The sequence below is a fragment of the Engystomops pustulosus genome, chromosome 1, assembly GCF_040894005.1.
Source record: "Engystomops pustulosus chromosome 1, aEngPut4.maternal, whole genome shotgun sequence".
In the NCBI taxonomy this organism is placed as follows: domain Eukaryota; kingdom Metazoa; phylum Chordata; class Amphibia; order Anura; family Leptodactylidae; genus Engystomops; species Engystomops pustulosus.
In genome coordinates, this window is record NC_092411.1 from 210,537,103 (window position 1) to 210,562,078 (window position 24,976).

General features: G+C 39.0%; 1 protein-coding gene across 43 annotated transcripts in view; it reads right to left on the reverse strand.

Annotated features, from left to right (window-relative positions):
- ANK2 (ankyrin 2) overlaps positions 1–24,976 on the reverse strand; it is a 336,471-nt gene that overhangs the window by 141,038 nt on the left and 170,457 nt on the right. For 19 of the 43 annotated variants that reach the window (XM_072119250.1, XM_072119265.1, XM_072119232.1 and 16 more), the window contains exon 1: positions 3,093–4,014. The exons of 3 other annotated variants lie outside the window; for them this stretch is intronic. In XM_072119250.1, coding sequence (XP_071975351.1) covers positions 3,093–3,227 — 135 coding nt within the window. In that variant the 5' untranslated portion in view covers positions 3,228–4,014. Of the gene's footprint in view, positions 1–3,092; positions 4,016–24,976 lie in introns of those variants that run through there. 21 more of the 43 variants (XM_072119274.1, XM_072119273.1, XM_072119270.1 and 18 more) reach the window with 2 other exon arrangements.

Consider the following 24,976-nt stretch of genomic DNA (forward strand, 5'->3'; position numbering starts at 1 on the left):
ACGGAAGAGTAATATATGCAGTTCACATATGAGTTATATTATAAGGACTCGTCCGCTTTGGTAACTCTAACTTTGTGATCTACCACCACATAATCAACATTATATGTACAGCTTATTAAAGTACCAAAGATGAAACAACGGTAAAAAAATATATGTAATGCAAATAATATATATTAGGGGTTCAATGTGTACATGCATAAATACTTAGATCAAAAGATCAATTTTACAAACCGACCCAGATGTATTATACACTGCCATTGAAACGAAGCACTATACAACTGAATATGGATTATCTTCTAGGGGACGTACAATATTTGCTAAGGAATCGCACTCCATTGTATCATAAAGCTATTTCTACTCTATAATCTAAATCAGTCTGATCTTTCAGGTTAATGTATTATTCTAATGGAAGAAAAGCTGCAGCCCCTAATATTCAATCAACCATTGTTAGAAGAACTCGATACTATCGTCTGATTTGGATACAATTTGGACTCTATTTCAGATCCCTGGGCGAGTAAATAACAACATGAAGAACTAGTTTCAGCAGGCCAAGCCAATCTATATTTCACAAAGAAAGATATTGATTTAAAATAGTGAATACAGACAGTTTTCCCCAGTAATAACAGCAAATATGCAATGGGTCGAGTAGACTTTATGGGTTGGCTAAGACCACCAAGCATGTCTTAGACAAGCCATCTAAAGATAGGTTAATCCAGCAATTGCCAAATATACTTTTTGAGTTGCTTATGGTAAATAACTATTCCTGCTCAAATGGGAAGTGATACTGGTTTTTTAAGGCTTTTGACTTGGCCCATGGCGGACATCTAGTTGTCATGTATAGGAAACAATGATTGTCCTAAAAATACTTTTTCAAAGAAATTACCTCAGAATACAAGATTTATATATTCACATTTCCCTGCAATCGCTAAATATCTTAAAGTAAAGAGATCGTAAAAAATGGAGCTATATGAATATCCTAATACAGTAATTCTGAAGAAAAAAAAAAATAGACTGCATCTTTACGGACAGGATGAGTAATGGGCACATCAAGAAACACAAGATGACTAGACATTTTATCCCCACACTTTTGCTTAGTCACATCAACAAAGTGCCAGGGGTGTGAAGTAACGGAATTCAGCTTGAATCAATGTCCAAAGATGTCCTTGCAATCTCTGAATTAGGGCACGGCTTTAGAAATACTTTGACACATTCAGGACACAAAAATTTCATACACGGATTGTAAGACAATTATTTGCCTAGTCGTATGGTCTTACTGAATGAACTGTATATAGATTGTTATGGAACTTCATACCAGTACATCAGCAATTATCTGGTCTGTGTTATAAATGGACATTTGCCAATATAATTGCTTGGATCATAAAATAACGCTGAATGAATGAATGGACTGGTCAGCACAAATGTATAATCTATGTTGATTGGATGACAAGGCAACCAGTGTTCACCTGAAATATTACCAGTCATGACAAGGCAGGGGACCCTTGTAGAACCTTGAAAATAAAACCTTTAGAATTAAAGGGCATTTTCACATTAATCAATAACAAAGGAACATGTTATGTCGCGGGGGGTTCTATGATTTGAGGCCTAAACAAGCTAGACCAAGTCAAAGATTTCCAAAGAGATTTCTTCTACAGGCAGTCCCCGGGTTACGTACAAGATAGGGTCTGGAGGTTTGTTCTTAAGTTGAATTTGTATGTAACTCGAAACTGTATATTTTATAATTGTAGATCCAGACAAAAAAAATTTTGGCCCCAGTGACAATTGGAGTTTAAACATTTTTTGGTGTAATAGGACCAAGGATTTACAACAAAGTTTCATTACAGACACCTTACAGCTGATTATTGCAATCTGGGACTATAGTAAAGCATTAAGAAAGCTTCACCAGAGGTCAGAGGGGTCTGTCTGTAACTACGGGTTGTCTGTAAGTCGGGTGTCCTTAAGTAGGGGACCGCCTGTAATTTGCATAAAGATTTCTGCTGTTCCATAAGTCATCCTACTTTCAATAATGTGTCACTAAAATCAAGAGACATTTTAGAGCAACACCACAATTATTTGAAGGTTCAACAAGGCGATGTGGCCATCTCATTTTGGAAACTGATCATAATCCAATTTAATTGACTCCTCCCCATTTAGTGTTTTTTATCTATAAATTCCCTTCAATACAAAATATACTGCATCGTAATGTGTAGAAGTGATATTATTGTGGTTATAAAGTAAGAAATACTGAAAAGATTGAGTCCAATTATATATTGTCTATAACTTGCATTACACAAAATGTAGCATAACGGATATTGTGAACATAATATATGTAGATCCCAGCAGCGTCTGTAATAATCACAGGAGTGGAGTTCTGTATTGCAGGGAGGGCAGCATCAATAATTGACGGCTGGTGCACCATTTGTCTAGAAAGAGGCAGGCAGCTGATCATTCTGTACAGCTGTACAAGCCAAAGACCACAGCTCAACCATTTTACATCTCTGTGAAGCCACAAATACCTACACAGGAATCTGATCATGTCACAGGTTGCTGGCATTTACATAGTCATTTGCTTGCACTGGATCGTCCGTGCAAAGCATAACAACGAGCTGAACCTTCTCTGCATGACATGTTACAATAACCTCCATAATCCCCTGTGCGAATACATAGCCACACCTGTATCTGCATTCCATGTAGCAATACAGCTGTTCTGCACTACATGGTGCCCAGCTGATATGATGAAACATGAGGAAGGTGGGGTCTGCACCGAGGATTCACTGATGCGGGGAAACTCTGCATCTCTATCAGGGAGGTGTACAGGATAAACCCACATCCAGCAACAGATTGACATACTGCATGAATATTAATACATACATGACCATATGAATAAAACAGACTGGGGAAATACATGGAAAGCGATGAGACCCATTTACGTGACTAGAGATCTGCAATATCATAGATCCAGAGTCTAGAAGGCATGGATAACAGGCAGACATGACAGCGAGGAAAAGGATGATACAAGCACTATTAGATAATTATCAGCACATCTGTGATCGCTGCTACACACTGACTGAATAGAGGAAGTACAGTCTTCATACCTTGCGTTTTCGATCTAAACGTTCCCTAGGGATCTTACGTCTTCTCCTCTCCTTTTCCCTCTCTTTCTCTTTCTCCTCAATGGAAGGCAATTCCAGATCTCGTACTTTTTTAATAGAAGCAGCAGCATGAGCCATTTTGAGGAGGCAAGAACCAGCTTCAAGGACTCAGCTCCTACCACAGGGATAAAAATCCAGTGTTTTTTTCTCCCACTAAGTCTATGGCCGTCAGCCAGAACTTTCCACTGTAATCCTCCAATCCACAGATAAATTACAGCTTGTGTCCATATGCTGCAGGACCCATCAGACGAGAGAGTATTCAAAGCCCACAGAGCATAGAAACAGTTACACCTAACACATAGCAGGTGCCATTGACAAGACACAGGAAAGAGATGGAGAGAAAAAGATCAGAAGATCTGATCCTTCACATTGGCAAGGTCCCAGATTTTCATTGACTGTACATAAATGCGAGCTTTAGACCAGCTGACAGTCCATCCTTTAACTCCTCACAAAACCAGTAAGGTCTTCTGGGACCTTTCAATACAGCTTGCGTCCTCTGACTACAGCCAGGAAGAGGCCACCTTGGAGAAGTCAGCAGGGGAGGAGGATCTCCTTTAAATTCCATAAGCACCTCATAGCAGAGTACGAAAAAAATGGTGCAGTCTGACTTAATGACTTGCTGCTGCTGCTGTAGCTGCTGCCGCTGCTAGGACTGCCTCGGATTGAGCACATGACATGTTTCCTTCCCTCCGTCCTTATGCTTCTGGTTTCTGTTTAATTACATTATTGCAGATACTGGCTCTTTCTGGTCCACCTGCTTCTGACCTCGCACTGCTCACATACAAGGGTGAACAAGCAATAGAAGCTCTTTGAATATTCATACGGCTTCAATTGTAGCAAGCGGCTTACGGTGAACGTGAGTCTGCATAGAGTAAGCAGAGAACGGAAATTCCTGCTGGAAATATACATTCTACATTCCGGAACCAACAAGATTATCACCTGCTTTAATAGTCTCCCCCTCCCCTTCCTTAAACAGGTTTGTACACGATGAAATACATCACTGTTTTTAAGGAACATTTGTATGTAAAGAACTGTATAGAAATGGATTGATATCATATGCAATAGAAGATTGATAGAAGAAATACATACAACAAATAAAATGGTGAAGCACAAATGTGTTAGGAAAATGAATCTGGACGAATAACTGTAATATAATAGTCACTGTAAATATTCAGGTGGGAAACACAAAATACAATAACGCAGTGACTTTAGCTCATCCTTTATTTAGATAAAAACAGCTCTCCGCAACATGAGTGTGAGATATAAAAAGAAATAAAAACAAGAAAATGTGTGAAAAGAGGAAAGCGCAGTACGATGGACGTAGAATAGAGACAGATATCTTCCTAGGAGGAAGACACATACAACCTCCCTAAATTTATCAAGGCATCCCAGATCCTTACTGACTGGGAGCTCTTCTACAAGACTGACCTTGGCTTGGGATGTGTATTTTATGGGGTGGCCAAGTAAGATTCCAAACATTCCCAAATATTCCACTAATATTTCAGGGCCCTTCACTCAAACAGAATGTGTAATTTGTTACCAATGTCCATCCAGCATTGAAGGCATTCTGAGGACTCCTTGCCAAGGAAATGATGGCACCTCCAACAATTGTCCATGGGGAGAGGTTTACTCTTTTGGGGGAAGCTGATATTCTGTAGCTATGTGTCGAAAGTTTAAAGGAACTCTTGTGGGTTCGGACACCAAGTGGGAACCTATGAAATAACATCTCCCTGTAGGAGAACTGCTAGCCATGTTTAGTTTCCCAGTCTCTGACATAGTAAGGTTTACTTTCTCCAACCAATTTTCTATATGGTAGCACAGTGCTCCTATGAAGGACCCTGACAGCGTTGTAAAAAGAGAAGGAGTGAGAGAAGGACCTACCCAATTCACCCGGAGGAAGAAAGGAAGCCATATCCACAGCAGCATAAGTATTTGCAATGGTCTGTATCAGAAGGTGTAAAGGATATCCCCAGGGGGAAGCTATTTATGAAGGACCTTTCTCAACCAGGTGGATATCAGACACATGATTGAAATTGGTGTAGGTTCCAGAGAATAGGTGAGAGTCCCAAAAAGGTTAATCACAGCTTTATCTTGACTTTTGTGAGAGTGCTAACACAGAGGTGCAGCAATACCAAAAGGAAAATAAGTAACAATGATTGAGAATATGACACCGCATCTTAACTGTCAGACCATACGCCAGATTTATCATGCAAAGTCCGACAAAAGTGTGTTGCAAGCCCTATGTTAAATGTGCACCACTAAAAAGTTGGTGTACTCTGTCCGGGAACGGCGGGGAGCACCACATTCATGAAGAACGGGTGCCAGAAATCATGAATCTGAAGCACTTGCATTATACACAGGCAAACTGCATTAAGTCAAAGTCAGGTGCACAGCAGAGATATTCAAAGAAATATTTTATTTTCTTATAGGTGTTAAAAACCACATTTCGGGGACTAAAATGGCCCATTTTTCAAGTGGATTTAGCATTTTTTAGGCTTGTTCTACTTGGATTCGAAGAGAGGCATATTAAGAAATCATATTACTTACCGTACCTAAATTTCAATCTGATCTATTTCTGTGTTTACAGTATCCTGTCTGTAAGTTCATAGAGTATTTATTCCCAGATAAATTTATTCCTGCCATCTACACTTGCCGCTGCTTCTTAACACATTAATATCAATTTGAGGGGATCATATCAGGTGGCTATATTCCATTCAACCTTGCTTTAGCGTCTTTACATATGGCTGAATTGAGTGGCGTATGGCATGCAGAACTGTATACAATGTTATTGCCCCAAAGAAAAGTATTTATCAATTCCCTGTCATAATAATGTAACTTAAATCTTCACAAATTTCTACAATTGGATGTCATGAACAAACTGAACATCCAGTCAAAACCACTGACTTTACAGCAGTCAGTGGTATAATTTCAGAATACAAGCAGAAGGGAACAAGGGATTTTGTCAGTGAGGGTTGTGCAGAACCCTGGGATCCCTAGAACATAGCATGGTAAACATACTATAAACACAGACATTAAACTTAAACTCATTCATGGATGCATTCTACAACAGTATAGTGCTTATTTTGCAGCAGAAGTATGCATATTGCCACTCATTTCAGTATAGATTATAAGGAAAATGTTATATTTTTTGTCTTATTTTATAAATAATCAACAAATGAAAATAGATGAGGACGCAACTGTGAAGATTCTATGTCTAGACAAATTCGAGCCATAAATGTAGCCCAAAAAAACTGCTCTGGTTTACTTTCTGGTTTTTAGGTTACAACTAATAACACAATTTCTGATAGTCGCTGATATGAGAAAATTGCTAAGGTCAACCAATAAAGCTGGTAGAAATTGATAACACAGGGAATTCATGGAATTTTAAACTATTCCTGACCATTCATTAGACTTTGTATAACCCAATAGCACAGTTTGTGTAATAAGCTCTTGGTGACTAGGGTTGTGGTTACAGCAGCTGCTGCACCTGTTTACTTTATTCTACACTGCCAAACATCACGCCTTTTCACAATGACTCAATATTCCCCTAGTGCACAAGAAGATTAGTTGCATAAAAATACAACTAGAATTTTATCTAAGATACCAGATCGATGGAAAATTGGAAAGCTTTGTCTGAAAAGCTTTAATTTTAGAGAACTAGTCTTGATCAATTGCTTTCGTATAAATGTATACAACTAAAGTCATAAAATTGAAACAGAGATGACTAAGAGATGCCACTACAAGATACGTCTTACCTCCAAAACAAAACAAAGGATGTGGCTTGTATATATTCAACATGCCTGATCTTTGTTTTCCCTAAACGCACATAATGGGGATCAGATGGCCTGACACCACACATGAGATTGGGAATCAATGTATTGTTTACAATCAATACTTTTAGTGACAAGTGTACAATAAGAAAATAGTATTTCAGGCAAGATTGGAAAGGTTGGAAAGTATGTAATAAAAGTAATTTATAAAAAAAAACAGCCTTTACAAGTGATGTGACCCACTGATAGGACAAGAGCACATCATGAGGTGCCAAAGTTTATTATTCTGTAATGGGTAAGCACATCTATATAAAACAATAAGATAGAAGAGCAGATTATACAATGGTTCAGTAATGGATGTTACGCTATTATAACTGATTGTACTTGTAACATATCATAGATGCGAGGTTTCATCTTGAATGTTTACACTCGATTCAGTTGATAAGAGCTTGGAACTAATCCTATTGTAAGAGAAATGTCAATAGAATGAAATGCAACAAGATCTCCATGATGGCTGGGTACCCTTATATATCTGTCAGCAGGGCGTATTGTAACTTCACCATGTAAAAATGGAGATGACAAACTGGTTGGCTGGCCAGCTGGAGCCAGAATATTGAAAGTAGGCATCCCTATGTCAGCAGGCCCCTACCACTGCTTTCATTTCCACATAGAGAGGAGTAGCAGCAGTGCCTCAAGCAGATAATTTGCCTGCATGGAAACATTAATTGATTCAGCAAAACTAACAGCTGAGGGCAGAGCTAACCCTAAGCCTAATGTATAGAAATATGTCTACATTCAAATTTATTCATCCATAGATCCTGTGACACAATAGTTCTGCTAACTCAACACCTAATGTATATAAAGATATACACTGACAGCATCCATTTGTTATAATAATTAATACTAATTATATATTGTTCATTTATATCAACTATTGTTTGCAGAAAAATTAAGCATCAATCTTTTGGCACTCATTGTGACATTTTTAGGGAAAGCCTTGACCCTTCCTCCTAGGGCACTCTCCTTAATTGTGGGGTAAAAGAGTCAAAGCAAGCATAACATATTTGTGGGTGCAGACTGCAACCTAGTTCTCAAACACTGTGATTAATATGTCTCCCCCAATTTATGCACCACTCCTGAAATATTAGAATTAATTTCTTTTAATACAGAATGAGAACGTTGTGTAACAGAGACTCAGCAGTTTGTGGGCGAAGTGTAGAAGATGTGGGAACAGAACGTGGATAAAGCAATCTGGATAGAACTTTATTAACATTTTAGCTATTTTTCTAAAAAGAAGCTAAATATTAGAGTCCTTTTAACAATGGAAAAACACAACGCTCCATATCATTTATATGTTTATAAACAGTTATGGTAGACTAAAAGCCATAACAAGCATGGCCAAAATAGTAAAAAAAGGATGGTATTTAATGTTCTGCTTATTCAAATAAAAGATGCAAGCCATATGTTCAGTATATTTTGGGATCGATGAGACACCAACAATATACACATAAATGAGACATAAATGATGTGCTGACAATGTTCCTTAAGTTGGCAAACTATCTTTATTTTAATAGAGAAAAGCCCAACAGGGCTCCTATGTGCCTTTTTAAGCAAAGAGGCATATAGAGACCACTTAAAGGAAAACTACCACTATGGATTTAAACCATATATACTCACTGCTTGGGCTTCATCCCGCAATTACGGAACAAGTGTTCATTAGGCTTTAACAGCAGGACAGCTGGAGAAAAACAATGTTTAAAAATATGCTAATTAGCGCATAATTGTGGCATTATTTTCTATGGAGCGTTCACCTCTCCTCCTCTCCAGCATGCTTTAGGTATGCATCCATGTGAATGCAGCCTAAAGATCATCAGTTTTATTGCTGTTTTTGGTCCTATCACTCCCAATACAGGTCAGTGTAAGAATCCATAGAGTGGGCGGTAACTCTTTCTGCAGACACTTCATGGTTCTTCTGTGCTACGAAATGCTGTGTGCTAACAATGTAATTACATTATCATGGAACGGGGTTTATCTACTCTAGGGGCATTCTTTTGAAGAGGCTGAGCCCCATAGCAACTTTCTGAATTGGACTCCCACAGCCAGGAACGGCTCTAAGTTTCAGTAGGCCCCTAGAAAAAGAGCCTTAGTAGACCCCTTTGCAGTGAACTCACATGGCAGCAGTATAAAAATCAGAAACTAAAACAGCCTCCTGTTCCCGAAAATATTCCCTAGTTTATCATAATAAACAGCCCCCTCATGGTTATTTTATATATAGAACCCCTTGCCTCCTGTGGATTCACTAGCTATAGCCCCCCTCACCCCCAGATACAGTCCCCCTCACAGCCTTATGTGGACTCCCCACCAGCACTGGCCCAGGCATACTCATTGCTGGCGCCAGCCTGCCCCCATCCTCTTAAAAAATGATGCATATTTGTTTAGTCACGCATGTGAGTTACACATGTGAGTTACAAACACGCACATTTACACACTCATATATACACAAACCATTTATATACACACACAGCTTTCCACATTTATAAAATATTAGGCCTTTACATACAGAGTGCACATAGATTGCAGGAAGTAGAGAAGAGAGATTCCAGTCCTGTCATTCTGCTGTCCCCCCTTTCTCTCTCTCTGTAATGCGGGGGGAGGGGGAAGAGGCAGAAAGCACTGCAGTGTGCAGACAAGAGAAGATATTCCTGAGAAGAATCCGACCATAGTCAGAAGATTTACGGTTGTATGCAGGGACAACCAAAGTGGTAGAGACAGGTTATAATTAAATGGTGAAATGCTTTTCTTTTTTGTTAATAAAAGTGAATTAGAGAATGTGTTATTTTGTAATCCTGAGTATATTCAATAATCTTATCTTTGAGGGAATACCGCTTTAATCTGGAAATCTGGAAATGCTGCCTCCTTTCTAGATGGAAAGTTAGATAGACCGATAGGCTTGAGCACAACACTTGTGCCAAAACATTGCTGCTTACATGGAATAAATCCAACTGATCACATTACATTTGGAGGACCTGACCCTGAATTGTGCGCACCTACCATTTTCTTGCATCTATTTGTGCTGTTGAAGATTTTCCTTTTGTAGGTAGACAAATAGATATGGGTGCGCATGTATCATAACTCCGTCTTTGTCCGTCTGTTTTTTGGGACTTTTCTAGACATTTCTGCTGGTCAGATGTATCTTAGTGGTTTTTCCTTATTGATGACATGTGGTATCTGGTCTTAAGTGAATTTGCTACTTTTTTAACCAAAAGTTTTAAAATCGCAATCAGATTCAAGCTGATTTCTACGCCTCAGGGGCAGTCATAGATTGGGACCAAAATTTGTGGCTTTCAAATCTGGATTCAGGTAATAATTCAGGGAACACTTCAAAAAACTAGACAATATACGGCTGATATACATCAACCATAGACGGCAATAGGCGCACGGCACCCTACGGGAGCGGTACGGTGCAGCACACATGCGGCACCATACCGCTCCGTACCCCGTGAAAAGATAGGACATGTCCTATCTTTTCACGGCATACGGCACCATGTCCCATATATCCCTATGGAGAGGGGCGGGGTGAGCAGTGCTCACCTCCACCTCTCCCCGCACGCTGCCGTGTGCCTGCCGTGCTACGGTACGGCGGGCAAAGGCAGTGTGAATCCAGCCTTAGGCACAAAAGAAGTCACAAATGAGCACAAGCATTATGAAAAATTTCTAAACTCATAGGAAAAGGCAAGCCAAAAATTTGATACATATACCCCATAGTCTGAGACATTTGCTACAACACGCACATAAAAGAAGGGCATTGTATTTTGTGAATACACGAATCAATGATGTATTAGATGTTCATATACATAATAGTGATGTGTTTCTATGACAACCAGCTCTTTCATTACTGTAAAAGAGTATAAATCCAGTATGATCACAGATTTATTTTCCAATCTATATTATCCTCGGAAAGCAATGCTATGGTAAACTTTTATCCAAGTGTTTCTGTTTATATTTCATCACTACAAATATGTACTATACATGTTGGATATTATCTTTTTTACTATGGATTCTAGAATGATGTTTGCTCAGACATATATTGTATAGCTTAACCTATAGATAAGCCATACTCCACAGGTTTGTATGAATGTTATCAAGTGTGTGAAAGTCTTATTATTTTTATAAGACAGTAGACATACACCCAATACAATTGACTCAGCAATGAGCTTTTGGTCAAAAGTCGTATACATGTGGTCCCCCAACTTAAGGACACCTGACATACAGATGACCCCTAGTTACAGATGGTCTTCTCTGCCCACTGTGACCTCTGGTGAAGCTCTTCGGATGCTATACTTCAATCCTAGGCTGCAATAATCAGCTGTAACTTCTCTGTAATAAAGTTTATTTGATAATCTTTATCCCCATGATAGCAAAAACATATGAAAATCCAATTGTCACTGGGACAAAAAAAAATTTACCTAGATCTACAATTCTAAAATATATCAGTTCCAAGTTCAATTTAAGAGCAAACCTAAAAAAACATATATTGTACATATCGTATATACTTGAGTATAAGCCGACCCGAGTATATGCTGAGATACCTAATTTTAACACAAAAAACTGGGAAAACCTATTGACTCGAGTATAAGCCAAGGGTGGGAAATGCATTGGTCACAGCCTCCCAGTCCCTATAGTATATAGCCAGCCCCCTCTAGTATATAGTCTGCCAGCCCCATTGTATATAGCCTGCCAGCCCCCTGTAGTATATAGCCTGCCAGACCCTTGTAGTATATAGCCTGCCTGCCCCTGTAATATATAGCCTGACAGCCCACTGTAGTATATAGCCTGCCAGCCCCTGTAGTATATAGCCTGCCAGCCCCCTAGTATATAGACTGCCAGCCCCCTTTTGTATATAGCCTGCCAGCCCCATAGTATATAGTCCGTCTGTCCCCCTGTAGTAAAAAAAAACCCCACTTTACTCACCTTTCCAACATACCCCGTAGGTCCTCTTCTGCCTCCGATGCTCAAATATATACGGTAACTCGGAGACTGCCTGTAGTGTATGTATCAAAATGTATGAGTTTTACAGTACAGACAAAAAGTTTGGATACATCTTCTCATTCAAAGAATTTTCAGTATTTTCATGACTATAAAAATTATAGATTCACACTGAAGACATCAAAACTATGAATTTACACAAAAAAGTGTGAAACAACAGATATTGGGGGTCATTTACTAAGGGCCCGATTCGCGGTTTACCAGACCTGAACCCAATCAAGATGATTTAGGGTGAGCTGGACCACAGAGTGAAGGCAAAAGGGCCAACAAGTGCTAAGCATCTCTGGAAACTCTTTCAAGACTGTTGGAAGACCATTTCAGGTGACTACCTCTTGAAGCTTATCTAGAGAATGCCAAAAGTGTACAAAGCAGTAAAAAGGTGTCTACTTTGAAAAATCTAGTATATAAGACATATTTTTATGTTTCACACTTGTTTGTTAAGTATATAATTCCACATATGTTAATTCATAGTTTTGATGTCTTCAGTGTGAATCTACAATTTTTATAGTCATGAAAATACAGAAAACTCTTTGAATGAGAAAACTTTTGAACTTTTGGACTCTACTGTATGTATCTATTTAGTGTTCAGTATTGACTATACACAGACATTTATCCAGACAATTTCTGATATACAATGTTTCCTGAACATAGGACAGTGTCTTAGCATAATTTTTGCTCTTAAAAATGCACTAGGTCTTATTTTCAAGGAATGTCTTATTTTTTTATGAACAAGAATTCACATTTATAGTTGAACCAAAAAAATCAACAAGTATATATTAATGCTGTAGCTATACTGATGCAGAAGGATATCTTTCCAAAGTTATGGCATTTTCTATTGTGAAAGTGTTTGACAAAAATCTTTCTCGCCAGAGGTGAAGTGGACGGAGACGTATGTCTGTCAATCTATGCCCTCGGGCTGAGGCCAGTTAGCTTGCCCACAGATCCCATGATGCCTTGTGTTCTCTCTCAAAGTAATTAAGCATTAAATCCATTTAGTTTCCCACAAGTAAATGCACATACAGGATGTATACGATGACAGCCTGTAAGCTTCCATCACATAGAGGAGCAGGGAATGTGTTGTGTGAGCACTAAGAGTTAATAGCTTATCTGCACAGAGCTAATAGTGCCGATGACAAGGTGGGGGAAGGGAGTAGCATGAAGAGCAGAGACAGAGAAAGTTCTGTAGAATCCCAGACTAGGATGAAGGGACTGATAGAAAACAGAGGAGATCTTGTGCCTCACTATTTTGTGCAGGAGACCTCTGCATTCACACATGAGCAGGAAGCAGCAGCACCTCCCCTCCCATGAAACTGACCCAGAAACATAGTATAAACAAGCTAGGGACTCACAAGGCTTATCAGCACATGGAGAGGAAGCAGCCAATGCAGCTCTGAGGTAATCTGAGGGGGATAGCAAAGAAACTACTGAAGATAGGTAACAAGGTTTATAGGCAATGTTGTTTTACATCCTAGAGCTATTGATCTGTGGAAAAAAAAACTTTACAGTTACTCAGGACCTGTCACCCATAAAAAAAGGCACCAGATGAAGCTTTGTTACACTGCTAGCGTTATCGGAAAGATCTGATAATGCCAGTAGACACTGTACAATAGGAACGCCAGACCGTGCTCAAAGCATTTCCAGGTGAGGGGGCGGGTTTAGGAATCGGTGACCGCCAGCCTATGGAGTGGGAGGAGTGGTCGGGGGCAGAAGTAGTGCCTTGGACCACCCTCTCATGAATATGCCAAAACACAGTCTGGTGTTCCTATTGTACAGCGCGGCAGTGTCTGCTAGCAGGTTTCCGATAATGTTAGTAGTGTAACACTGCTGCACCTGTTGTAGCACTAGGAGCTGCTTACTTTGGACTAAAGGCGCTAGACATTTAAGCAGGCATTTATTGATGGTGCGCTTTATAATTCAGTGCGCCTTATAGCCCAAAATATACGGTACTGCAATGCCTTCACCTATGTCACATTTTGAGGAGAGGCCTTATATTTCTAAGCTTGAAAAAAATTGAACTAGGTCTTATTTTTGGAAGCATCTTATTTTCAGGGAAACAGGGTATAGTATATATATATATATATATATATATATATATAGTATAATAGCATTGCTGGGAATCTGCTGAATGCTTGCACTACAAAAGTTAGAGCAGGTCCTATTCCAGCATCAGCAGTCATTTCCTGTGGACAGCACAGCAATAAAATTACATTGAAACCCTGTAAGAACAGGTCATGCATGTACTGTATTTACCAGGGAAGATGTCAGGTAGGCTAAATAAAGACTTCTTAAAGGACTTTTTTTCTATTTATTTGATATTATCAGTCATTTTTACACCTGTACAATGTTTCCTTTGATATGTTTTCAGCAAATTATCTGTAATGTGTATGGGAAACTTTAGTGTTCATTTATTTGACTAGAGTTTATAATCTAAGTTAATAATCTGTAAGCTATCTATCATTGGTTTTGTATGTCTTTTTTGGCATAAAAAAACTAAAAAAAAATCACATTAAGGTTTTTTTGCAACCTTTCATTGCTAAAAAGTTAGGTATGACTATTTCCACCATTTCCCTATTCTTTCTTAAACACAGAACTACTGCTAATGCAATGCCATGCAAAGGCAGATTCATCATTTGTGACTTTTAAAAAAATGTTTAAAAATATGTTAATACGTGTCGGGTGCTCCTGCGCAAGTAACACTTCTTCAACTCCTAATTATGAATGTCTTTGTGCTGTACACTTACCGCCGGTGAGCTACTCAATTGGAATGGACACCGCACATGCGCAAGACTTCCCAAGAACCGGATGACGTCACCAACTGTCGGGCAGAGGTAAGGAAGAAAGTGCAGCAAATGGAAAGCATGGAGGAATTCATAATTACGAGATGAGGAAGTGCTGGGCAGCCTGTGTTACTTGCACAGGAGCACCGGTGCTAATTAGCATATTTTGTTTTTCTCTGGGTTTCCTACATTTATAGCCTAATGAAAATGGTTTCAGTTATTGGCAAATAAAGCCCAAGCTGTCAGTACATATATTTAGTTTAAATCATGGCTACCCAAATGGTAGTTTTCCTTTAAGAGACCTTAAAAACAGTCTCTTATTTACATGGTATTTTAGGTACAGAATAGAAATATTACCAGTTACTGTACATACAATGAAAGTATATTTCTGGAGCAAAACTGAAGCACAGTGAGTAGACCTAAAAGTCCAGCTGCAGTACTCCTGCCATCTAGTGGCCTTTTTATATTACTACCGTAAATTTATATGTCCTTGTCGAGAACAGAGGCATAGTGATGAAATCAGTACTTTTATCTGGTGGAAAAAGCAGTGAGTGATATATGTATATGTAACAACTTCCAGTTAAGTTAAGAAGCATGTGATAACTCACCCTGTACCAACCAAGACACACAGGTCTAATACTGCCATTTAGAATATCCATCGTGGGAATTTATATTATATTTGTGATAAAACAGCAGTGCCAGGGTAGATAACCCACCACCAGCATCACCCAGACAGATGCATACTAAAAAGACCTAGCATTGTATTTTTGAGACACTGAGGGCCTGAAGAAGTGAGGAACAGTTGTTTATTAGTTGATTGAATAGATCAATCAATAAAGTCTCCTAATATCTTAAGAATTTCATTTCATACTGAGAAAATTAGCTTTTTTATTTTTCTTTTCACACACGACCCCAGTTTTCATGACTGATGAATTTCCTAGAAGTGGGAACACTGTGAACTAGACACTAATCCCCTTACCACATGATAAGTGTCATTTGTGGAGCAATAAAATGACAAATACATTGACCTAAATCACTACCAGTATGTTGTCAAACAGGTTAAAACCTACCAGATAATGTTTCTTTCATGACTCAGTGTGGTGCATTATACAGAATATCAACTTTGGAGATGTCAATTGGTTCTATAAAATCAAAGATGAAGAAGGTAGAGGGTTCAGCACCAAAGTCAAATTCTCCTCACCAAAACAATTTTCACTGTAATTGATGGCATCAAGGGACATCAGCTCTCCAGAAGTCTGGTGAGTGATGGCAATCAGATCAGAGGGGTTGTACTTTGGCAGGGAGAGCTTGACTTCAGTGCTACTCTCCTACTCTGTGACTTTATACAACCAATTTACATCTCACTCAATCTTCTGGATGATGCCAACATACCGCCCCATTAAAGAAACCATACATGTGTGCCGCCATCTTGGAGTCTCATTGAGACTCGTAGGCTTGCCATGTGTAATGGTCTCTAATAGCCAGCAGATGGCAGGCTATTATAGATGAGCAGTAATATTGCTATATACTGTACTGCAATACAGTAGTATTGCAGTATAAAGTATTAGCAATTGGACCATGCAGGGTTAAAGTAAAAAAAAATTAAAAAAATGAAAAAAGTAAAGTTTAAATCACCGCCCTTTTCTTAGATCACATATAAAAGTAAATAAACAGTAAGAATCATAAACATGAACATCCCAAAATGTCCAATCTATCAAAATATAATAACGGTTATTCCCAGATTTTAACCCCGTAACGGAAAATAGCGCCCAAAGTTGAAGGTGCCACTTTTTTTGCTATTTTGACCCAAAGAATAAAGTATGCATGTTATTCAGGGTGCACAGTGAAAGCCATAAAATCCAAGCGCAAATGTATTTTTTCCACCAATTTCCCTGCATTTGGAATTTTTTTTCCACTTCCCAGTACATGGCATGGAATATTAAATACCGTCACTATGAAGTGCAATTTCTTATGCAGAAAATAAGCCCTCAAACAGCTCTTTACATGGAAATAAAAAAATGTATGAATTTTTGAATATGAGGAGTGAAAAATAAAAATGAAAAAGGGCCTGGTCGTTAAGGGGTTAAATCAAATCTACCATCAACATCAAGCACAAAAAACCAGGGGCACATACTCATTGATCCAGGTATTGTGACAGTTGTAATCTTCTTTACATTTGTCATCTATGGCGTCCTTCCTTTTAAAATCAACTTTTAACAGTATGCTAATGCAACAGAAAGGCATGCAAAAAGTTTCCATGGGACCCTGGAAAATGTAATTAATCTTTATATATAGCTCAATAAAAGACATATAAGGCCACAATACATCACACAATTTCGGCAAACTGTGCCATAGTCCATTAATAAGTCCACACTGAACAGTGATGGCTCGTACTGAGACGAAGAACGCCCAGTGTGTCGTGACGTTTCGGAGGAGGTTCCTCCTTCCTCAAACATGCGACAGAAAGGTTCTACCAGAGCCCCTCTGTCTTTACAGCACCTTCCCCTCCCTCTTCCTGCTGCATCCTCACATCAGCACCACACAGTGGGAGAGGGGAGTTCTGAGGACGTAGGGGGGAGGGTGAGTCAGTGAATGGCTCTGGTGAATGACAGAGGGGCTCTGGTAGAACCTTTTTGGCGTATTAGTTATGTTAAAAGTTGATTTTAGAAGGCAGGACGCCATGGATGACAAATGACAAAAAAACTACTTGGAAAAAAACAACTTTTCTACATCCCCTTTTCCCTAGAACACATGAGTTACCTCAACATGCCTGATCTAGTAAAATATAAAAATTATTATTCTAAACAGTGAAAGCTGTAACAAAATAATAAATAAATAATAAATTCCTCATTTATCTAAACAGAAAATAATACATAAGTTATCACTCAAACCCCCTAACAATATTTTTTAAAAATCTGTTATTTCCTGCCCGACGATTGTAACATCATCTAATGATATGCTTTACAGATCACCGCAGCCCCATGGCCATAGGGAGCAGTATTCTATAGCTGAATTTATGGAGAGTTTTCTGCAGACAGGAGGTGTGAATAGGCTGTGATATCATCTATTGTCGGTAGTGGAGACAATGATTGTAATTTCTACAGAGGTGTTATCTTCTATTGTACTCCTACCTCTGTATACAAATACCCACAAAATTACAAAATTACAGTTTAAAATTTAATTAAAAAATAGATAGTGAAATAATTTTTTAATAATACTCCGAAAATATATATAACAGAGAAACATAAAAAATAGGTCATTTCCTGGTGGCATCTTCCTTAGCTCAAAAAATGCTGCAAAAGACTGCAGTGCCCAAAGCAAAAAGATGGATGTTCTTATACTTTATAGTGTTTTTTTCTTTTCTAAATGTGCACTAAAAATTTAGGTAAGTTTACTCTCAAATATTTAGACCAACTTCTAACAAAATATTTAAGTGGATTTACAGCGATATGGAAACCTCTAGTGGCTGGGGAAGGAGTAAGAAAAAAACCCACATACTTATCCTGCTCCAGTACTTCCAGTTTCAAGCCTCCGCTCGACCGAAAGTTTCAGAGGATCACAAGACCCGGCTTCATTCAATGATATCAATATTGTCACTAGAGGTGGTTTCACTTCCTGTATTTACCCTTGGTCTGAGGAGGCAATTAATTGGATGATGCAGGCCCCATTAACACTAGGAGGCTGCAGGCCCGAAGTTAAAAAAAATCAGGGTGACTCAGGAGCTGGATCTTTGTCAAACATCAGAGGATCAAAATGTAGGTTGGGTTGGCCTTGTTTTATACTTTACTAGCTGTAGCTCCCGGAGTTGCCCAGGATAGTATACAACTGCTCTTAGCTACAAGAAAATAGAATAGGTTAAAAAATATTTTATATGTATCTATATGCTGTCTCAAAATGTCACTGACCATCTCTGTCACTGACTGTCCCTTTTTTGTAAACTTTTTTGACACTCTTATTCCAGCGACTGTCTGTCTCTGACACTCTCATCCCAGCCACTGTCTCGGTCTCCAATTGTCCCTTTGTCTGTGGGGAGATTTATCAGAAGTGTTTGAGAGCAGAACTTCTCTAGTTGCCCATGGCAACGAATCAGAGCTCAAGTTTAATTTTCCCACAGCTGTTTAAAAAATTACAGCTGATCTCTGATTACTTTCCATGGGCAACTGGAACAGTTTTACCTCAGATATTTCTGATAAGTATCCCCCTATGTCTGTCTCTATCCATCTTACCTCACTCATAAGGTGTCTTATACTTATTGCCCATAGTAACCAATCACAGCTCAGAGCTCATATTAATGACCTGTGGCAGAATAGCAACAAATCACGGCTCAGCTTCCAACTGCCACAGCAGCAGCAAACAATGGCTCTTGTATACGGTAGTTAATAAGTGAATTTCGGAAATCGTGGGATAAAAATTTTGGCTCAAAACCAAGTCTATGACGTTCCCTGAGTCACAGAGAGCGGCTGTGCAAAATTTAGTGATTGTAAACAAGATGGTACAGAGGTACAGATTCCTTTAGCAGACATACATACACATACAAACATATACTCAGCTGTAACCCTTTTTTGCCACTTCCATGGCTCTAAGTTACTCTACAGGATCATGTCACAGGATCATGTCATGCATGATATATGTGTGGCAGTCTTTTGTATAGTTGCTCAATGATACACCTTGTGCAGCCATCCTTCTAGTTTGTGGTCATCACCCTGATTTTATCATTTAGTGTTGTTACGGGTGCTCCTGCGACCCATATCCCGGGTCGCATGCGCACCATTGTGCCCTACAGTGCCCCCAGAGCTTGCCTGTGGGAGAACTCACTTCTCCCGGCTCCAGCAACGATCTCTGCGGCTCCCGCAGTCCGGTGCATGCGGACTTTAAAGGGCCAGCGTCAATAATTGGCACTGGCCTGCCGCCTTCCCTAATTGATTCCCAGCCCCTTCCAGTGTCCACTGCCGGATCTTTGTGTTTCTATGCCTAGGAGAAAACTTTGTTCCATGCCCTTAGCAATTATCCCAATTTCTCGTTATGACCTTGATTCTGTTCCTGACTCCGATCCCGTGCTGCCTGTCCTGACCTACCGCTATGTCCCCGATTCTGATCCTGTGCTGCTTGTCTCGACCTCCTGCATGTTCCCGCCCACCAGTTTGCCTGACTATTTTTTACTACGCCTTGGCCATCAGTGTGGACAAAGTCACCCCTGTGGAACGACCTGGTGGTACTACACAAAACAAGTCCAACCTGCTTTGCGGGGGGCTCTGGTGAAAGGGTACCACTTAGACTTCAGTCCCAGGTGTCGGCTTATGTCATCGTCCGCGGTGGTACACTACCACTAATCCTGACACGTGTATTGTAATTGTCTGTTTTATGTGTCAATAAATGTTTTACTGTATCTTTTTTTACATTTGTTGTATCTTCTCTTTCTTCGATAGGTTTGTGTATAAATTACGAGAGGTCATAGGTATTAAAGGACATCTACCACCAGGATTAAGGATTGTAAGCCAAACATAATGACATTATGGTGTGTGTCACCCTCTGGCAGGATCTGCTCTTCTTTCAGCTTCTTAAGCCTTTTAAGATTTAGAAATTATGCAAATGAGCTTGAGGGGCTCCAGGCTCCATTAAAATCGACGGAGCCCGGAGTCCTTCAGGCTCATTTGCATAATTCTAAAGCCTTTTTTGTAAAAAACAAGGGCATAAGAAGCTTAAACAAGATCCTGCCAGAGGGGGCACCCACCAGCATGTCAGTGTGCTTGGTTAACAGTCATTAATTCTGGTGGTAGATTTCCTTCAATTATTAGGTATTACGTAAATAAAGGTAACCAACACGTTTTAGATAAAGGACCAATTGGACCAATTGGTAACCTTTATTTACTTTGTTCTTTTTACACCACTATTTTTGACCATGCTAGGTTAGATGCCAGCTATGACTATGTTAAAGATGATATCTGATGTAGCTTGTTGGTTTCTAATGCAAAAAAAATTATCAATTATATCCTTATGGTTTCTTTACAAAATGTATCCAGCTAATTGTAGTATTTATGTAATTCCACTGGTAAGAGCCTTTTTCAGAGACTTAGAAGCAATATTTAAAATACACCCTGTATCCATTCTTTGTACTAATTAGGATAAAAACCAATACAAACTACTGATGACTACAAATGGCCTGCATGCAGAGATAACACCTATAGATGGCACCAAAGAAATCGTCCTCCTTTTTCAGGTCAGCATTTTCCTATGGGAATATCCCTAATTTATTTAAAGGCTTACATTCTCATTTACTACCAGAAGGGGGCAGCAAATCCTTATGCAAGTAAGAATTACCGATTTTAAATCTTTGAACAAATTATTCTTTCCTGGACTGAATACACTTGAAATGATTTGTCAAGGCTTTTTATTATTATGAGAAAATGCAGAGTGATTTTCTGCTAGGCTTTACATAAAGCCAGACTGTCTTAATATTTCATGAGAAACACTACATTAAAGGTACTGATATGGTCTGCTGGTCTAGATTATATGCTGTGTGCCAATTCATGCACACAAACACAGTTTTTGTTGTATTTCTGTGGGCTCAATGGCCATAGAGTAAATTCTAATAAAGCTGCTGCTTAAGCAAATAAAATGATGGGATGTATCAAGAGAGGAAAAGATTCTTATGATAAGGACAAAGTTTTGCCTCATACAAATCACTGTTCAGACCACACATGGAATATCGGGACTGCACATTTTTCAGGGTTTGCATGGTTTGGATAGGCATTTGCAGGTGTCAGCACTGGGATTGTGTCTCACATGATCCTTTTGTGGCGCAGCTGCGCAGGCGTTCATGCAACGGAAATCAGGGGGCGGGCCTTTGGACGATCTGACTGATTCAGTCCCAGCGCTGGATTTAACTTTCAAATTGTGTCACAAGACAATGCACTTACATGCACCATGAAGAAGAAGGTGAACTCTGTCGGACATGAGGGGGAAAGCCACACAAGAAGGATATCAGGCGCACAATCTTAATGCAGAGGAGAGCAACCAGGATTATTAGGGGAATAGGAGGAATATAATACAATGATGGATTACTAAACCTGGGGTTATTCATCTTAGAAAAAGATGACAAAGGGGAGACATCATTGCAATGTACAAATAGCTGAATGGGCAAGACACCTCATTTTTTCACACATTAATTTTTCCCCACTAATCAGTGGTCAGTGGAAAAAGAATTTAGAGCCTGACTTGTTTTGTTCACTGACAAGATTGGAACAATGGAAAAAAAACTAGAATGTCAAAAAGCCCATTGAATAGAATGGTTCAGTAAGGCAGAAAGAGAAAACAAATCCATATGTGTCCAGAAGCTGAAACGGTTTCAGTGAAAACTCAATGATGTGAAATTCACACTGATGTGTGTATTGCGTGTTCATTGCACAAAAAAAAGTTTAAAAAAAAGGTTTAACATTGGTTAGAAAACATAACACTGGTTTCTCAGTCTCTTCAGTGGAAAAAAACCGGACCTGTCATCATATTTTTGTGTGCCAATTATGTGCTTGATAACAATCCAATATACCCTAAACCAAGTGGTAAAAATGCCACACATAGCAATAAATATAATATGATGAAATGTGATGTCTGAAGGATGAAGATGTATGAAGGAGGAGATTTTCTTGCACCTTCTGCTCTCAGATCCTGGGAACTCATAGTTGTTAATTTCCTGCATCTCCAGTGGCAGGTGCGCCAGTCTTCTCTGTCGCTGCAGCTGTAATTCCCCGCGTAGGGCTGAAAATTCAGCACTTAACGGTGAATAATTCATTAAGGGTTATGATGTGTCAGCTCTCATCTTCTGGGTCATTGCTTATATGTGCACTTGTCGGGTATGAAAGTGTGCATTTGCCTTAGCTGGTGGAGTGGTGGAAATGTAATGGAAACACCATCTGTGAGCAATTATATTAGTTTAAGAACACTCAATGCCCCCCACCCCTATCAAAAACAGCACACACAGGTTATGCCCAGCCTTTTCTAGAAAATGTTTATGTAGTCAAACTATGACTGAGGTTTTTCAGGGCAGTGCTCCCTTATACATTCCTAACTGTGCATCTGTACATACAACTTTAATACATGGTGATTACTTTTTTTCATGTTCCTTTATCCAGAATGAGAAGTTATTTAGGAGGGTAGTCGAAACAGACCTACCCTGGTTAGAAAGGGTTAAGAAACACATATAAAAGGTGTACAAAGGTGAACCCTGCCTTCATTAGGACATCCACAAAAGTAAAGAACCATTTCATTTAATTGGGAGCAGAATAATTCCCACACATCTGATACAGAGTGAGGTATATAATTGATCATATTACTATGTGTAATAGTAGTCATGTGAACATGTACATCTGAATGTGATCCATCCTTGTATTTAGGCAGTGGGATGACTTACACCAGAACAAATGCTGATAGAACACTATACACAACATGGATCTTGAGAGATTTAATTTTATGAAAATATATTTTCAATGTAATCACATAACATCTTCATATGATGTATATATTCTGGTCGCTATGCAGCACACAAATATGTCCTATATCCTATAGGAACTAGGTCATGTTGTTACCTACTGGCAGGAACACCCCTGCCGTGGAGCTAGAAAACTGCTAAGAAGAATATACTATATGTGAATACCCAACCAGATACATGTTAGTAGAAAAATTCTGGCTGAGTGATAGATGTCAGCTACATGATCAGAAGTCTATGGAGAACTTAACGACTGCTGGACCCAGGTAATATTGAGAACTATAGGGACAGTTTCATCAGATTTCAACCTGCCTGATCCTATTGCTTCTTCTATTTATTTGCCTGCATGTAATTCATGTAAATTCATTTGTTTGTAAATAAATAATGTAATAATATGATAACAATTAATAACAACTTTAGCTATCACTCTAATAGTATGTCCTACAGAGGTTAGAGAGTTGATAAAAAGCAAACTGGAAGGTAGTAATCCCTTTGATACTATCACAATCATTTATTACAAGAGTTGCAAGAAAGCTCAATATTGTGCTGTTTCAATAACACCTCAATGAATAATTGCTGCAAATTATTATTAAACTAATGCAAATAGGATTACTATAGGTTTTTCTCAGCAATAGTCTAAGCTGCTTTTGGCTTATTTTCACAGTTGGGTCTGGGATAAATGCGATTAGCAATTTCATCAAGAGAAAGGTTCTAATGACTGACGGTGAGAGCTAAACCTGCTGGTCATGAGCACAGTGGCATAAGGCACAATGGGAAGAATGTATTTTTGCCTTTGAGACTGACACTTATATGAATCTTGCACAGCCTATGGCCACTTTCACATGGACATTGTAGGGCCCGACAATCCCCATAGACGTCTATGGCGCCCTGCCACAGTACTGTCAATGGGAAAAGATATTTTCCCGTATGTATGGATGGATGCCCATCCTGGGTATAGCTATAGAGAGGGGAGAGGTTAGAAGTGATTGTGTAAAAGGGGCCTAAGACTGTTTACTATAACTGTGCGCTATCCTACCAAACGACACTTTTCCTTTTAATATTAGCACAGCTTCTGTTTCCTGCCACTATTTTTTAGACTTAGATTTTTTATTTTTAACTTTTTTTTGTTTAATAAAAACATAATAACAATACAATGACACAGGTACAGTCTTCCACACAAAAAAAAAATAAAATAAGCACCCAAACATCTTCCCCCTCCCACCTGACACTTTTATTACATTTGTTGTGTCCGTAGACCTATTTGTGGTGCAATTAAATTTGCTCTGGAGAGTCTAAAGCTAGTGAAATAACACTGCTGAAATCTAAAAGGAGGAAGACAGCTTAAAAAAGGCCATTGTTTGCTAACATTACCTTTAGATTACATGCCATGTACGTTGAAGGACAAATAATCAGAATATTTCATTATTGTAGATAACGCGTGTAGCGACCAAAATAAACAGGGGGAAACTAAGGTTTCTATGTATGCAGCCCCCAGTAAAGCTGACAGTCTTATTGCCACTGCTTTACTTTACAGTGAAATTGCCTGATTCATGGAATAATCTGAGAAATATGAGGTATATTCATGCCAGATCCACTAGTACCCCCTCCCTACCATGGTAAATGCCTTGCAGACACACAGTGTATGGAACAAGCAATAATAAAAAAAAACACGACTGCCGCATCAAAATAAACAAATCACTTCACCCTAGAAAGACAAAGTTTCCACTGTTCCTGTCCTTAAACCAAGATGCTAGA